Consider the following 16118-nt stretch of genomic DNA (forward strand, 5'->3'; position numbering starts at 1 on the left):
GTGTGTCTGACAGCCCCTGGCGGACTTGAGGTGAACAGATGTGGCCCCGTGTCCAGACGGCACCCTGATGAGAGGAGAGGGAGCACCATCCCGCTGGGGCCCGTACGGCAGGTTGAGGGAAGGCCCGCTTTTCTGTGGGGTACACCCCGTCCTGCCGCAACTCTGGATCCCTTGGGGCCCCCCCAGGAGGGCCTCCTTCTTAGCGCTGGCCCCTGAGCCTCAGCCGTTTTCCGCCACCCCTGGCCTGGTGTCATGAACCTGTGTGTCTAGAATAAAACTGATGAGCGTGTTTGAGCCGCGAAAGTGGCAGGTGTGACCGCGTCTGCTGGGGTGTCTGGGGAGGATGCTCGACCCCAACCCTGTCTGAGTGGGCGCCGCCTGCCATCCAAGCCAAGAGGGTGTGTGTCTGTGTGTCCTGTGTCCGTCTGGAGCAGGCGTCTGCACGTCCCACGTCTGTCTGTCCCCGTGGGGCCCATTCCTCTCCATGTGCCCACACGTGCCCCCAGCCCTGACGTCGCCCTCTAATGTTGTCTTCTTGTCTCGCCCCCCACCCCTGCCCCGTGCCGCCCCCACTGTGTGCTGCCCCCGCCGTCTGCCGTCCCACCTGTGTGTCGCCGCCCCGCAGTCCTCGCCAGTCTTGGAGGAGAAGGTAAAGCCCGCGGCCATCCCCAGGCCTCGGGTTGGGGGAGCCTGGACGGCCGCCGGGGTCGCGCATCGATTGGAGGCTCCGAACGCACGTGTACAGGGCCTGCAGCTGAGGAGGGCGGGTGGGTCCCAGAGAAGGGAGCGATGCAGGCTCCACCGGCGCAGCCGGACCTCACGTCCACACCCCAGGAGGCGGCGGGTGCCGGTGGAGACCCTGCGCCCGGCGTCAGGCAGCACAGTGTGGTCGCTTGGCCCAGAGCCGGGGGCATGCCACCAGTGAGCCGCGTGGCCCTCTCAGGCTGGAGCCTTGCGGGTGGACGAGCATCGGCGTCCCCCCGGGAAGCTGTGGGGCTGAAACAGGAGGACGTGGTGGCCAAGCGTCGGACAGGGCTCTGGCTGGCCAGCCAACAGCAATCCCCAGCAAACACTCCCGAGGCTCAGAGGGGAGAGTACGCGGGACTCATCCCTTGTGAGGATTTCCGTCGGGGAGCTGGGCCTGGCCATATCCGTGTGTGCACAGAGCCGTGGAGGCGGGTGACAGAGAAGAGTGCAACCTGGGAGGCAGGTGGCCCCTGCTGCCCCTACCATCACGTTGCCCCATGGCACCTGCTCACAGCCTGGCCCGAAGGACCCTGGTGTGCAGCCCCCCGTCAGAGCTGGGCCCGAGGAGAGGAGGCCCCCACACAGGAGCCCCGTGGAGGAGCAGCAGCGAGCAGGGGCTGGGAGCCCCAGGGAGGAGCCTGCAGGCCGTGCTGCCTCCCTGGACACCCAGGGCCAGGGCCTGCGGCCAGCAAACAGCCCTGGAGAGCGTTGTGATGGATCCGCGGACCCAGCCTGCCTAGCTTGCTGTCTGAGCTCCTTCTAAGCAATGGCCGAGCCTTGTAGAAAGTGCTATCTGTCTCGGGAGACGAGGGCCAACGGAGGAGGCGCCGAGGATCGTCCGCGGGAGACGTCCAGCCCCCCCAGGCCTCCTCTGGCTCTGTCCCCCACACAAGAGCTCCGGAAGGCACAGCCGGGCCCCTGCAGGGCAGCGTCCTCCTGAGCAGGACAGACAGGCAGGAAGCGGGGACCCCAGCCGTGCCAGCCCCGGAGCCATGGGGGAGGGACCCCGGCAGAGACCTCCTGCCCGGACTCGTGCCCCTGGCCGCTCCTCCTGCCTGTCCACCACTTGCACCACCAGGCACCGTGAAGAAGCCCCCACCTCCCTCCAGACAGCCCAGCCTCTGAACCAGCCCCTGGGGACCCCCGAGGCAGCCTCGCCACCCCACCTCAGCGCCTGTGTGATGGGTCCAGACGCCTGGCCCACTGGGCTCTGAACAGCGTGGACTCCACACCACCCTGGGCCTGGCTCTGTGCCCTTGCCACTAACAGCCTGGAGCGTCTTCCAGGGACTGAACAGCCACAGCAGGTGGCCTGAGCTTCCACCCAGCTTACTGGACATTCCCAGTTTGCCTGCGGAGCTTTAAAAGGAAGAACCACTGGGAGTGAGAAAAAAGCAGAGAGCGCGCGCTCTCTACTCCAGACCCAGGGCTCCTGAGAGCAGTGACGGGACACGCAGCAGGGGAGAAAGGTTGACCCCTCCTGACCCTTGGAGGCAGAAGCTGGGCCGAGGAGAAGCCAGGCGTGCCGCTGGTGAAGCCACAGGGCCGCCGTAGGCCCTGCCGCGCAGGCGTCTGTTTACAGTGGACGCAAAGCCAGGGGTGGTGACGCTGCGACGGGGGATGGAACGAGGGACCACTGCGGAGTGGAGGTGCCCTGGGCGAGTGAGCAGGCTAGTCTGCCTGGCCGCAGTCAGCAGGGTCAGGGGTCTCAGACACCCAGCCCAGACGGTCACAGCCCACGCAGCCCTGGGCGGGGGCGGCGGGGGAAGCAGCCCTGGCTGCACCCTGGACACCCGCACGTCCAGGAGGGGCTTGCAGCCCTGCCTCGGGAGCCCGTCCTCTAACCCCTCCCTGTCCTCTCTCTGCCTTTCAGCAGGAAGGAGCGCCCCACGTCCCTGAGCGTCTTCCCCCTGGCCGACGGCTCGGTACGTGCGCAGATGGGGGGCAAGCCCGCGCCTGCCGGGGACCACTGGCGCCTGAGTGACCTCGGCCAGCTGCAGCTCAGCTCTAGCTACCAGGTTCCGTAGCCGTGCCGCGGAGCGCGGGCGTCGCCCCAGTGTCCAGGGGGGTGTGGTCCGCACGGGTCCCGGCCGCCACGGGATGCTGCCTGCGCCAGGGCGAGCCCAGGGCAGGGCTGAGCACATTGACCATCCCTCACCACACCCCAGACCAGGCTTCTCCCCGCGCGTGGGCCTGGCGTCCGAGGTTTGCGCTCCAGCCAGGAGACGGCCAGAGGCCGGGGGCAGCTTCTCTCCTCTGGGCTGTTCTCCCTGGCCTGCCTGTGCCAATGACCTCTGGACACAAGCTTGAGAAGGTGGACATCTGGGCTGCCCAGCTTACTGAGCGCCCCCCGGGGATCCCGCAAGGCCAAGGGCAGGCACTTGTGCAGGGCTCCCCTGGCACTGTCTGCCCATCTTGGTCTATGGGCTGCATCAGCCTGGAGAAAGCAGGCCGCGGCCCCCCTGCCCGTGAGGAGGCCACCTTGGGGGAGACGAGGCCGCCCTGGGTCTGGTGATGCCCTGCGCAGGCCGTCAGGGGGTGCCCGTGGGCGGCAGAGCCCTTGGCCTCCGGGTTGGGGGACGGGCCCGGGCCCAGGCCTTCCTGTAGCTTACCCCGGCCTTGCAGCACCCGGCTGGGCTGCAGGAGGCTGCCAGCCACCAGCTGCGTTGGAAAATGACCCCACTCTCTCTGCGTTTGTTCTGCGGAGTGAGCCTTGCGCCCTCCAGTCACTGAGGGTCCCGCTGGCAAGTGGGGTCTGGGCAGAAGGGCTCCCTGGGGCTCCTGCTGGGCAGGTGAGCCTCAGAGCTGCAGGGTGGGGGGCCTCCCGGACGGCCCCCCATGTCCTCACCACGTCTCTCCTCCTGCGTTGTCTGAAATCGTCCTCTCTTAATAAACCATAGTCTTTTATGTTTTAGTTCATAGGTGTGTTTTGTTTGATTTCCTTTAACAATTACTTTTAAGTTCCTTTTATTTTATGCTGTAGGTTTTCAGGTTTTCCTAATTTTTTAATTTGCTTTGTTGTTTTGTTTTGTTTTTTGTTTTTATGTACTGTACTTTCAGTGTTTTAACCAAACAGTTGTGGCTCCTCATGGGAGGCACGGCCGCTGGGATGTGGGTTCTTTGCATTTGGAGGCCACTGCTGCACGTTGGTGTTAGAGGTTGGCAGGTTTCTTTAGGTAAGTGGTGGCCAGGGGAAGTGTCCTGTGGGTAAGCGGTGGCCTGTTGTAGGGCGACGGACAGCTCGGGGAGCCAGGGAGGCCTGGTGATGCCGCCTTGCCCCGCAGCGATCTCCAGGGTCAGGAGGCCCAGGGAGCAAAAGCGTTCAAGTCACAGACAGGCAGGGCGCATGGCCGTTGAGTCAGGTGGTCAGGAAATGTGTGCTTCCATGTGGCGTGGGCTCACGTGGTGCCCCGTCCTTGTGAAATCCCGGGGCAGCAGCCTCACGCACTGCCCTCCTCAGGCACCAGCAGGAACCCTCCCCATGGGTCACCCGGGCGCCTCTGTCGCGTAGGCAGACAGTGCACACGGGACCATCACAGAGGCCTGCAACATGCACGGTGCTGTGAGGAGGAAGGGGTTTGTCCTTTACAAATTGGCCCTAGCCTGCAGAGCCCAAACCCAAATCAAAAGTGTTTGCAGGCGACCTCTCACCGCGGCCCACTGGCAGCGCGGCCAAGTGTGATCAGCTGGGGGGCCGTCCTGTGCCCTGTGGGGTGTGGTGGGCACCCCACCTCCACCCACCCCCAGCTCTGGCTCTGGCCACCACAAGTGTCTCCGGACACCACCAGGTGTCCCCTGGGGACACAGCCGCCGGGGTGGAAGCCCCTCCTAGCGGTGACGCAGATGTGCGCCTCCTGGTGGAGGCGCCTCAGCCCAGGAGGGGTGGCACCCGGGGTGACCAGGCTGCTCGGGGCAAGGCAGATATCAGAAGTTCCCAACCAGCTCTGACCCCCGGTCACCTGGAGGCAGCCCCAGGAGCCCAGTCAGCCCTGCCTAGTTACAGGCCGGAGTCCCAGCTTCCCTCCAGCTTCGTGGAGAAGGCCGCACGCCCACCATCAGGTCCTCTGGGAGCACCAGGGGGAACGTGTGCCTGGAGGGGCCTCTGCGGCTGTCCCCCGCCCTGAGACTGTGCCCCTTCTCTGCACAGGCGAGAGACTGTGGGGTCCCGGGCTCAGCTCACAGAAGATCAGGGGCCACTGCTGTTGAGGTTCCCCAGGAAAGACGGATGGAGGGGAGCACAGTATTCAGACAGCGTGTTCTGTCTCCAGGGAGATCCTTAAGGTTGACAGTCGATGGCAGTTTTGACTAATCTGATCTTTTTGTACTCCTGAAATATTTGGGGGACATCCCATTCTGTGGAAGTTGGGTTTCAACTTGTTTGCATTTGCACAGGTGTCGAAGGCAAACTTTGGTTCACCTGGGTCGTGGAGGTTAAGTGAAGCCCATCCCCTGGTGTCTCTTTGTTGGGGAGGGGCCAGCGCTGGCAGGATCGGGGCGTCACAGCCCCTGACTGTGGCCAGGGCAAGAGGGGTCTGCCCTCGAGGGCCTCGCAGAGGAGCGGTAACTTTGTCAGAAGGCACGCTGGCCTCCGCAGCCCCCTCCCCAGCTGGGGGGCCTCTGCCCTGCCCCGGGCTGTGGCTTAGCTCTGTCTACCCTCTGGCTGCAAGGGGTCACTGGCCCTGTCCACATAACTTCAGGTCAGGCCTGGGGAAACCTTTTAAATAAGCTGTAGCTGCCCCTGGAGAGGCAGAGGCTGCAGCCGGACGAGCCGAGTGACAGGAGGAATCAGCCCGGAGGGAGAGAACTGTCCCCCTGTCTCGTTCGCTCCAGCCCCAAGTGCTGTGTTACTGCAGCTGAGTGGCAAAGACCCCAAGTGAGGGGGCCTCGAGGCAGGGGACGATACCCGCCCGCCCGGCCTCCCGGGGGCGAGGCCCGCGCCTCAAGCTCCCTCTCCCTGTGTTTGGCCCCAGTGTCCGCAGGACGAGATGTCCGAGTCGGGCCAGTCCTCAGCGGCGGCCACGCCCAGCACCACAGGGACCAAGTCCAACACGCCCACGTCCTCTGTGCCCTCGGCCGCGGTCACGCCCCTCAGCGAGGGCCCGCAGCCGCTGGGCGACCACGGCGGCTCCAGGAACAGCAAGCGGGCGCGGGAGAAGCGCAACAGCCGCAACATGGAGGTGCAGGTCACACAGGAGATGCGCAACGTCAGCATAGGTACCGCGCCCGGCCCCCGGCCCCCCAGAAGGACCCTCCCCTGACCCTCCCGCCCACGCTGGCCTGGCCTGGGGTCTCCGGAGAAGGGGGCCCCAGGGCAGCCACAGGAGGTGCCAGGAGCCCCCGGCCACCCCAACCCAGGCTCCACTGTGTCCGCCAGGCATGGGCAGCAGTGACGAGTGGTCCGATGTCCAGGACATCATCGACTCCACCCCAGAGCTGGACATGGGCCGGGAGCCCCGCCTGGACCGCACAGGCAGCAGGTGCTCGCTGGGCCCAGAGCCCGTGCTGGGGGTTGGTGCCCCCAAGGGAGGTGCCCGCAGCCCCTCGGAGGGGAGGAACGCCTGGGGCGCTGACCCAGCACCTGCCACGCCCACCCCTGCGCCGGCAGTGCCAGCGTCACGGCCCCGCAGGGGCGTCTCCACACCCCGCCTGGCGGTGCTGCCCGCTCACTGGCCTCCATCACCGCATGTCCTCACAGCCCAACCCAGGGAATCGTGAACAAGGCTTTCGGCATCAACACCGACTCCCTGTACCACGAGCTGTCGACGGCAGGCTCCGAGGTCATCGGAGACGTGGATGAAGGGGCCGACCTGCTAGGTAACACATCTGTCCCCGGGCCTGCTGTGGGTGCTCTTGTTTGTGATGAGGGCGGAGTCTCTGTGAGCCAGGAAGTTCTTTGTACCAGCTGTAAATGTGGAGTGTGCCGCCCTGCGGGGTTTGCAGTGCTCACGGAGTTGAGCCACTAATTGTAGACAACACCGTCACCCCAAGAACAGTCCTGTCCCCGGGAGTCCTCAGCGGCCCCTGCGCCGAGCCCCTCCCACCTTCAGGAGATATTCTGGGAGGGTGGCCGTTGTCAGCTTTTCCAGTTCTCAAGGAATGTGCCCAGGCAGTCAGCACCCTCCACGAGTCTGAGATGGTGCAGAGAGAGCCCGTGTAGCCCAGAGGCCAGGCTGGGGCCCTCAGGGCAGTGGTGGCAAGTCCCACAGTCTCCCAGGTTCCGCCCCACCCTCAGACCCGGCTTGGGTCCAGAGCGGAGCCTGGAGAGGCGGCCTCGTCCCTGAAGCGTCCATCCCACTCCGAGCCAGCGAGGCAGGCGTCGGGGCTGTGGTCCCCGGGGGTGGGGAAGGTCCTCTCATTTCTCCTCGGGCTGGGGCAGCAGCTGGAGCCGGCACAGCTGCTCCCTCTGGCCGTGGGGGCCAATGGGCTGGTAGCAATCCTCCAGCGGCATCTGAGAGCCCTGCCTTCTGACGTGTGATGGTGTTTGACCAGCTGCTGCCCGAGCAGGCAGGGCTGTCCAGCATCCCGGAGTTTTTGTTGTCAGTCCTGCTGCTGCTGTCTCTCCCCCAACAGACACACCCACGGGCACTCGGGGCATCTCCACAGCGGGTCCCCAGGTGGACAGCGCTGCCCGGCCGGCCTGCCAGTTGACCACACCACTGGGCCTGACCTGCAGGCGAAGGGGGCCCGGCTGGCGTTTTCAGGCAGCACAGCCCCGCCTTCTCTGTCTAGTGGTTCCCAGGAGTCGACTCTTACTCGGGGCGGGCACCAGGGGTTCAGCAGCAGCACGGCTTGTGCCTAGCTGTGGATGCACAGTTGTGTGTATCGGGGTGTGGTGAAACACAGCACGCGAAGCACTGCACCGTCTCAGCTGTCAGGCGCATGTTGCAGGGCTGGGGAGTACGTTCACACTCTGCAGGAAGGCTGAAAGCGTCCCCTCCAAGATTAGGGATAAGACAAGGATGCTCGCTCTGGGCAATAAGTATATTTAATGGAATCTTTCTTGTAAGCATTATATAAAAATACATATTTTTAAATGTACAAAACTATTAGTACTCAAAAAAAATCTACTAATTAGGAACAATCACCTTTAATATTTTGACATCCTTCTACTCTTTTTTTTACATATTTCAGCTAATATCATATAAATTTAATTTTTAGGCATTTTTCTCATTTTTGGAAAAAGGGTATATGCTGGTAGTAATGTTAAATAATTATCATACCCTGCCGAGAAGAGAGTAAACACCAAAGCAGCCCCCCACCCCCGCCGTGTCGTGATGAGAGATCGCCTCACCAGCACGTGCACCCAGGGTGTGGGGCGGCCACTTACGTCCGGCCTGTTCTCTGTGGCTGATTGTAACATTCCCCTGAATGACTAAGACTTATCTTACCTTCACATGACTGCAAGTGACCTGATGGGTCCCACCTTGGTTCTAAATTGTGTGCTCAACTTCCGCTGTCATAGCCACTTGCAGGCTTAGGTCTTTGCCCGAGTGTCCAGTGATGTCTTCAGGAGAGGTTTCTAGACGTGGGCCCCCCGGGACAGCTGTGGACTCGTGGGGACAGGCGGCAGGCCGGCGTGCCTGGGAGGGGGCACCTGGATCCAGCTGTGGTCACTGGAGGGAGCGCCCTCCCGCCGGGGAGGCTGCGAGGGGCTGGCAGAGCTTTCAGAGCAGGGCCCGGCGTGCTCGGGGACTGTGCAGGCTCAGGGCAGTGCGCGCTTCCCTGTCGGGGGCAGAGGCCCGCTCCCGGCCACACTGATGGCGGAGCTCTCAGGGACGACGCGGGGCCCCGCGCCTCATGCCTTTCCCCTTTGGGTCATGTGGCAAGATTCCTGCACTCACCACGGTCCTTACGAGAAGAGGGACGCCAGCACGCTCTGCACGGCCGCCGTCGACCCCTCACACTGCTGGTGGCCCATGTCCCAGATGAGGAAACCAGGGTCACAAGGGTGAGGTAGGCAGAGCCAGGGCTTGACCTCACACCCAGCCCAGGCAGCGGCCCTGCCCCGACCAACAGCTTTACGGAGGTGGGCTTTCCACGCCACACGATCTACCCACCTTCAGCATGAGTTTGGATCTGTGAACTCCTCACCATGTGACTTCTGAACACTTTTCCTGCCCCCCCAAAACAGGCAGCGGTCCCTGCCACATCCCCTGGCCCTGCGCCAGTGTTCTACTTCCCGTCTGCAGACGCGCCTTCCTGGGCATTTCATGTCAGTGCATCTGGCCGCCTTCATTTAGCAGAATGCCTTTGAGCCTCATCCGCGTAGGAGCGTGTCAGGATCTCATTCCTTTTTTGCTGCTGAATAGCGTTCCAGTGTGTGGACAGACGATACATCATGTCTCCGTTCAGCCACCGAGGGGCATTTGGGTCGTCTCCCTTTTGGCTGTCGGGACTGAGGCTTCTGCCTCACTTGTGGTGCCTCCCCTGGTTCTTAGAGATCACTGGAGCTCACAGGCCTCCTCGCTACCTGGCGGCACTAGGTGGCCTGCCGGTGTCGATCCCTCGCGCTGGCCAGGTCTCCTGCCCCACAGCCCCAGGCTGCAGAGCTGGCCCCTCCCAGCTGCTCCCACGGCTGCAGACCTGCCCGCCACGCCGTGCCCACAGCTGCCGCGCCCACGGTGGGTCCACTCTCACTGTGTGGCCGTCCCTGCCCTCCCACCTCGGCGCCCCTGGGGCTGGCAGATGCTGTGGTGCTTGGCCACCTCCTGTGGTTCAGGCGGCACCGCCCTGGATGTCACTCCCTGTAAACCGCACACCAGTGAGTGTTACCTGGAACCACAGGACTGAAGCAGTAGGTGAAGGTGGGTCACCGGCTCCCAGTGTGATGCACACAGGGCTCCTGGGGCTGGTTGCCTGGAGCGGGAGTGCCTGACCTGATCTTCCCACGGGAGGTCCTAACCAGCACCTCCGATGAGTCTGCTCTGAGGGGCTGCAGGGAGAGCCGTCTTCTCAGCTGGGGTGGGACCCTGAGTCCCAGCACTTTGTCGGGTGGAAGGCCTCTCGGCGGGCACCACTCAGCTCTGCTGGAATGAGACCCTGCTCCTGGGGGCGACGGGCCTTTGGGGGCCTTTCTGGAGGCTTCAGTGCGAGGGGCACAGGCAGGGCAGGCAGCCCTGAGGAGCTGAGGAGGGTGGAGAGCTCTCGGGACACGTGGACGGAGCCCCAGAGCGCGGGCTGGCCCTGTGTCCAGGGATGAGGTGGACGGGTGAGCTGGGGCTCTGCTCTTATGCCCAGAGTCCGGCTCAGCTGGAGGACGTGTCAGTGATGGGAAGCCCGGTCCCCATCACGGATGCCAGAAGGTGCCCGATTGTGGCTGACTCAGCATATGTACCAGACTCGTTGAATAGCCACTTGGAAAAAATGAAGTCTAATCTAACCTCACACCGTGCACGCAACTAATTTCTAGGTGGATAAAGATCAAAACGTAAAAATACAAGGATAATAGAACTGGAAGAGGGTATCAGAGAGTATTTTCATAATCTGCGCCTCTCTTCATGGCCAAAGCCTATATACATATGGTCTCAATCATTAACATTAAAAGACGTGACATACAGCAGGAAATGAGTAGAGGATAAAGTAGGACATTCACAGGACCCACAAACCTGAAAAGCTGCTCAACTTCAGGAGTAACACAGAAACGGACCATGAGAGTGTAGCGATAACTCTCTCCTCAAACGATTGATGAAAATGAAGCGGGTACTGTCCGTGCTGCTGGTGGGAGGTGACGGGTGATGTGGAGGCCGGCGGGGCCTGCAGGAACGAGACCACTGTTCCTCCGATAGGGCCAAGTGTGCCCCCAGGAGCCCGTGCGCGTGCCATGGTGCCTGCACAGACCCGGCTCGAAACGCCTATCAGAGGAGCCGCGGCAAACAGTGGGGCATCTCCACGGGGATGCTTTCAAGGTGATGGTTGGAGCACGTTGCCCAGGACCATGGGGAGTGCGGTCGAGATTTTGTTTTTTAAAAAGTGATGTCTTTGTAGAAAGAGGTCTGAGAAGGAGAACACCAGGTTCTGGAGGCAGCGATGACAGCGCCTCCAGCAGATTCCATCACTTGTCCCTTCCGTCAAGTGTACTTCCGTCAACTATACCATTTCTTTCTGTGTGAAGTGAGCCAAACGGAAGAGTATCATTTCATCAGGTCTTCAGCTGGGTAGTGGGGAGCAGTTTGGCACAAAGAAGGGCCACCCCATCCCATCCTGACTCAGCGATTTCCTCCTGGCGAAGGAGAGGGCCCTGGTCTTTTGGCTGTCCTTGACCCGAGGTCTTGCCCTTCGCCTAGACCTGGGCTGGCCAGGCCCCCCACCCCCAAGGCCAGGTCCGTGTCAGCAGCTCACCCACTCTGGGGGCGCTTGTGAGGCTGGACGCCCAGCACCCACCACACCCCCCCACCCAGGCTGGCCTCACGTGGGGTGGGGGGGGGGAGGTGGCCCTCCTAATGGCGGGGGGGGGCAGAGAGGGCCATGCCTGCCCCAGGCCCGGGGACTGAGAGCCGTGCTGTCCCGGCCTCCCCTTTCCCCTGGGGGCCCTGCCTTGGGTGGCAGTTGGCGCCCATGGGCCTGGGGACATCCGCTTGTACTCTTTCGGGCTCTTCAACACAGAAATGGCTGGTCATTGCTGCTCTTTCTTTAACAAGAGTCTCTTGATTCTGCTGGTTTCAGTCACCAATTGACCTTTGTCGCTTCCTCCCCCCGGTCTCTCCATGCCTCGCTGGACGTGGCTGCAGGGGAGTTCTCAGGTGTGTATCTCTGCTGTCTGCCTGCGGCCCCTCTTCCCCGCGGTGGTGTCCCGGTGGAGGGGTGGCACCCTGGGACACCCCAGCTGCAGCCCGTCCCCACCTGACCCCGGCCCCAGCCACCAAGGCACATGTGCTTCTGCTACCAGCCCACTGCTGCTCCGAAGCTTGTTTTGGTTTGCTCCACTGGCCCGCAGACTGGGACCTCGACAAGTGAGGGGGAGCTGCCGTGCCCTGGACCCGGCCTCTCCTCCAAGGCCGTCTCTTCAGCTTCTGCAGGGCCGATGGTTAACTGGACACCGCATGCAGGCCCCATTCTGGGGTGCCTCCCCTCTGTTGGGTGCACCCTGGAAGTCAGGGGTCCTCTGCCCAGGGCACGTGAGCCACGGCCATGCCTGACTGCTCTCAGCAGAGGCTCTGGGGCCCTGACCACCCACAGATGGTCATCCCCCACACACCCACTCAAAGGCACCGGGGCCTGGGCACAGCTCCCCCTCATTTGCAGAGACCCCGTCCTTAACCCCCACCCCCTCCAAGGAGTTTACTGTCAGATGTCTGCTGTGTTGCCCTGAGCCTCCCCTCACCCCTTGGCGCTCTTGGCCTGGCGGGCCTCTGTGTTGCCCAAGGGTGACCTTTCTGCCCCGCCATCCTGCTCCTGCATGCACCCCTAACCCGACGAGCAGTAGCCCTGACTCCCCCCGCCTGCTCATCACACGGGCTTAACGCGCTTCTCTTCTCTCCCTCTCCTCCCGCCCTGGTCGCCCGTCTCCCGTGGGACTGGGACGGCGCTCATAGTGCGCGATGATTTTTTTGGTAAGGCCGAGGTCCCGGTTCAGTACGCGTTTCCCCACTTCTGGCTTCCTCTGCCTCCCCGACACCCCCTCACGCTTCCCAAGCCATTTGCTTTGTTGAGCCTGATGAGGGGCGCGTGGGGGCAGCAGGGCTGTGGCTTCTGGGCAGGGGTGTGGGGCCCCCAGCAGGTGTGGAGAGTGGGCACCTGACCCCCTAGGAGCAGGCCCTCAGTGGATTGGGGGGCCTCAGCATCTCTGAGCCCGTTAGTTCAGAAGGCCTGTGCCCGGAGCCAGCTGTGTCCCACCTGAAGGGCAGGCAGGCCCCGCTGGGGACGGGGAGTTGGGAATGGACACAGCAGGGGACCCAGGCTGGGCACCCTGTCTGGGGTCACCTCGTGCCACAGCCGCGTTAGGCTGTGGGCGAGGCTGCGCTGGAGGCTGTCCTAAAGGATGAGCCATGCTCTAGGGCTTTGTGGCCTCCTGGGCCCCCACCAGACACCCGCCCCGGGAGTGCTGCCCTCCTCACTCCTGCCTCTGCCCCCTGCAGGTCCCACCCTCGGGCCAGGTCCCCCAGGTCTGCTCCCAGCCCGCTGAGGCCATGGGCCATCCCGCCCCTGGGCCCGGGGCCCTGTCCCATCACAACGTCAGCCTCTGTGCTGCTGGGGGAGGGTGGTGATGCTGGGAGGGGTGGGCAGAGATGGAGGAGGGTGTGCAGAGGCCCCCGGGGTGCCGTCCAGGCCCTGCTGATGTACAGACTTCCTGTCAGTAGACAGCCGCAATTCCCATCACTGAGCTCCAGAAGTCAGCCCAGGGCTGCGGTGTCCACCAGGACCTGGGGACCTGCCCAGTGCCCCGCAGAGGCCAGGCTGAGGCTCCACGGGCTCACACGCAGCAGGTCCTTCCCCGACTGTGTTGCTTGGTGGAGAGCCTGTGCTGTGACCAGCAGAGGCCTCTACCGGGGTGGCCCAGCCTGGTGTCTTCCTGCAGTTCGGGCCTCTGGCCCTTGGCCCCTCGCGTCGGCCCCGGGGGGTAGGGTCCTTCTAGCATGGGCTGCGCCCCCTCCCCCAGGGGGACGTTTGTTACTCTGAGGCAGGGATGGGCATCAGGGTCTGGCTTCACCAGGCACATGTGACAACTCCGTGCCCTTTGTTTCAGGAATGGGCAAGGAAGTGGGGAATCTGCTGCTGGAGAACTCACAGCTTCTAGAAACCAAGTAAGAATGCCCTCCCTCCACAGGCCAGGGGCTCCTGTAACCCAGCCTGCAGCGTGGCCTGCAGGGAAAACCTGGACTGAAACCCACTGGACTGAGCCCACCCTCCTGGGGAGAGGGGGGTGGGGGTCACAGCCTCTCACCCCCACCTGTCACCGCTCATTCACTTTTGGGACCAGGGTATGTGTGCTCAGATCACCAGGGTGGGCAGCCCCCTCTGAGAGCCCATCCCTCAATGCACACAGCAGCTCGCCTTTCTCTGCCTTTTCAAAGAAACGCTCTGAACGTGGTGAAAAACGACCTCATCGCCAAGGTGGACCAGCTGTCGGGGGAGCAGGAGGCGCTGAAGGGGGACTTGGAGGCCGCCAGGCAGGCCAAGCTCAGACTGGAGAACCGCATCAAAGACCTGGAGGAGGAGCTGAGGAGGTGGGCGTGGCCCGCGGGGCGGGGCTCCCGTTGAGGGCGGGGTCCGGCCCCGCCCAGGGCGCGCCTTCCTCTCTCCCGCTGGAGTCCTGCAAGAGGGACTGCGCTCCGTCGTGGGTGTCCCTCATCCAGCGGCTGAGCCGGCCCTTCCCGCCTCCCTCACGTGCAGCCGTTCACTCAGAAGGACGGGAGAGGGGAAAGGGCCTCTAGCCGCTGTGGGTCCCGGCGCTGCCCCCTGCCCTCGCCCTCAGTCAGCCCAGGAATGGCTGGGGTCCCCCTCAGCCCTCTGCACCTCCCTGTGACCTTTTCCTCCATCATCACCCCGCTCTCCCTACCGGGTGCCTCTGGCTGCAGACAGGAAATGGAGGTGTGAGGGGCGGGCCCGAGGCAGGGGGCGCCTGTGCCGGGTCTGTGGGGCCCAGGGCCAGGTCTCCCCCAGTCAACACTGCCTTCCCACCAGCGCTTGGCCAGCTGCCTGGAGGTCCTGTTCCTTGGCTGGGCTTCGGGGAGCACATGGGCAGGGGCGTGGGGAGCCCAGGGCGCCGGCAGGAATGCTCAGGGCCTAGAGCTTGAGGGGAGAGCCCTGCGAGCAGCTGAGAGGTGGGACACAGCCCCGAGCGGTGCCCGGGGGGCCTCACTCCCGCCCCGCTTCCATCCTCATGCCACAGAGTGAAGTCGGAGGCCATCACTGCCCACCGTGAGCCCAAAGAAGAGGTGGAGGATGTAAGCAGCTGTCTCTGTACAGAATTGGTATATTCCACTATTAACGTGTGGGGCGGGGTGGGGTCGGGGGCGCGGCGGGGCGTGTTGGGGAGGTCAGCGGGATGCCCTAGTTCTGGTCTCTGGACCCTCTTCATGCTTCCTGTGTGAAGCCTGCACCCAGCAGCAGCACCCCACCCCCGGACTCTATGAGGTCAGAACCAGCCCCCCTCTCTGTGGGATGCCCCCTCACCCAGGTCCTAGTAGCTGTGGGCTGCCCGCAGTTACAGGCGGGCTCTCCCTGCTCACCCGGCCCAGCGACCTGGCTGCCCTCCTTACACAGAGGGCGGTCCTGGGCCTCTAACCCAGGGTGACGTTTGGATGCTAACCTCACACTCATCAGCTGTTACTCTGGGGTCGTTTGACACACCTATTGGGAGACCAGTCCCACAGCCAGCACCTGGGAAACTAGCTGCTTACCGGCCCACCCTATGCAGCCCCCACCTCCAGATACTCTAGGAGGGGACAGAGCCACAGGTGTCCTGGGCAGCTGCCGCTCCCCAAGGCCCACCCACCTGGTGAGGGAGGCGCCCAATCGGTGCCTTTGCCTTGTATGGAGCCTGAGGCTGCAAGCACACCTGTGAACTCCGAGTGCTGGTAGTGGGGGCACTCAGGGAGGGCAACCCCAGGTAGGGCTGCATGAGGACATGGTTCTGCCAGGGACGGCAGCTCCACTGGTACCTCAAGCAATGAGTTCTGACATAGTGACCCAGCTCCTGCTCACCAGACCTCCCCCAGATCCTCTCTTAAACTGCTATGCCCATGGGCCGGTCCCACCTGTTAGCCTTGGGGGTGTTTGGGGTCGCCAGCAGCTTCCAGGAAAACACACCATGTAGTGGCCCTGGAGTGTGCCACGTGGCCTTCCAGGAAGAAGGGGACCCTTCCTGGATGGGTGGTGCTGTCCCGTGCCCAGCCCTCCCCACTGCGTTGCCTGGGCCCATGGGGACACCACCCTGGGGTGCGCCCATTCCCGGAGGCAGTTGCTTACGGCTGAGCAGCGGCACTCTCCCCACAGGACAAGATCCCCATGGCGCAGCGCCGCCGCTTCACGCGGGTGGAGATGGCCCGCGTGCTCATGGAGCGCAACCAGTACAAGGAGCGGCTGATGGAGCTGCAGGAGGCCGTGCGGTGGACTGAGATGATCAGGTGGGCCTCCAGGCTCCTGCGGCCAGGGGCGGGGATCACTCTCAGAGGTCCTGGGGAGGGAACTGAGGCTGACCTCCCCCTCCCTCTCTCTTCCCGAAGGATTGAGGTTGCCAGGTCCTCCCTGGTGGGTCTGCAGGGACCGGCAGAGCCGGGCCTCTGGTGCAGCCCTGGTCTGGCCAGGGGATGCACCCTCTGGGCTAGAAAGAGGCTGGGGCACATTGGGGCCAGTGCAGCAGGGTCCCTCTAGGAAGTGATGGGTGACACCCAGGAGCCCCTCTCGTCTGATGCTCCCATGCCTGTGTCCAGG

At 63.6% G+C, this 16118-nt stretch overlaps 1 protein-coding gene across 13 annotated transcripts in view; it reads left to right on the forward strand.

The window, feature by feature from the left end:
- The window catches only part of MAPK8IP3 (mitogen-activated protein kinase 8 interacting protein 3), a 41753-nt gene that overhangs the window by 18100 nt on the left and 7535 nt on the right, over nucleotides 1–16118 (forward strand). For 2 of the 13 annotated variants that reach the window (XM_043915865.1, XM_043915860.1), the window contains exons 5-15: nucleotides 626–649; nucleotides 2620–2764; nucleotides 5717–5960; nucleotides 6121–6223; nucleotides 6442–6560; nucleotides 11474–11485; nucleotides 12278–12295; nucleotides 13429–13486; nucleotides 13757–13909; nucleotides 14575–14656; nucleotides 15681–15811. In XM_043915865.1, the coding sequence (XP_043771800.1) occupies nucleotides 626–649; nucleotides 2620–2764; nucleotides 5717–5960; nucleotides 6121–6223; nucleotides 6442–6560; nucleotides 11474–11485; nucleotides 12278–12295; nucleotides 13429–13486; nucleotides 13757–13909; nucleotides 14575–14656; nucleotides 15681–15811 (1089 nt within the window). Of the gene's footprint in view, nucleotides 1–625; nucleotides 650–2619; nucleotides 2765–3801; nucleotides 3923–5716; nucleotides 5961–6120; nucleotides 6224–6441; nucleotides 6561–11473; nucleotides 11486–12277; nucleotides 12296–13428; nucleotides 13487–13756; nucleotides 13910–14574; nucleotides 14657–15680; nucleotides 15812–16118 lie in introns of those variants that run through there. The other 11 variants (XM_043915866.1, XM_043915868.1, XM_043915861.1 and 8 more) reach the window with 11 other exon arrangements.

Source organism: Cervus elaphus, chromosome 10 (genome assembly GCF_910594005.1).
Source record: "Cervus elaphus chromosome 10, mCerEla1.1, whole genome shotgun sequence".
Classification (NCBI taxonomy): Eukaryota; Metazoa; Chordata; class Mammalia; order Artiodactyla; family Cervidae; genus Cervus; species Cervus elaphus.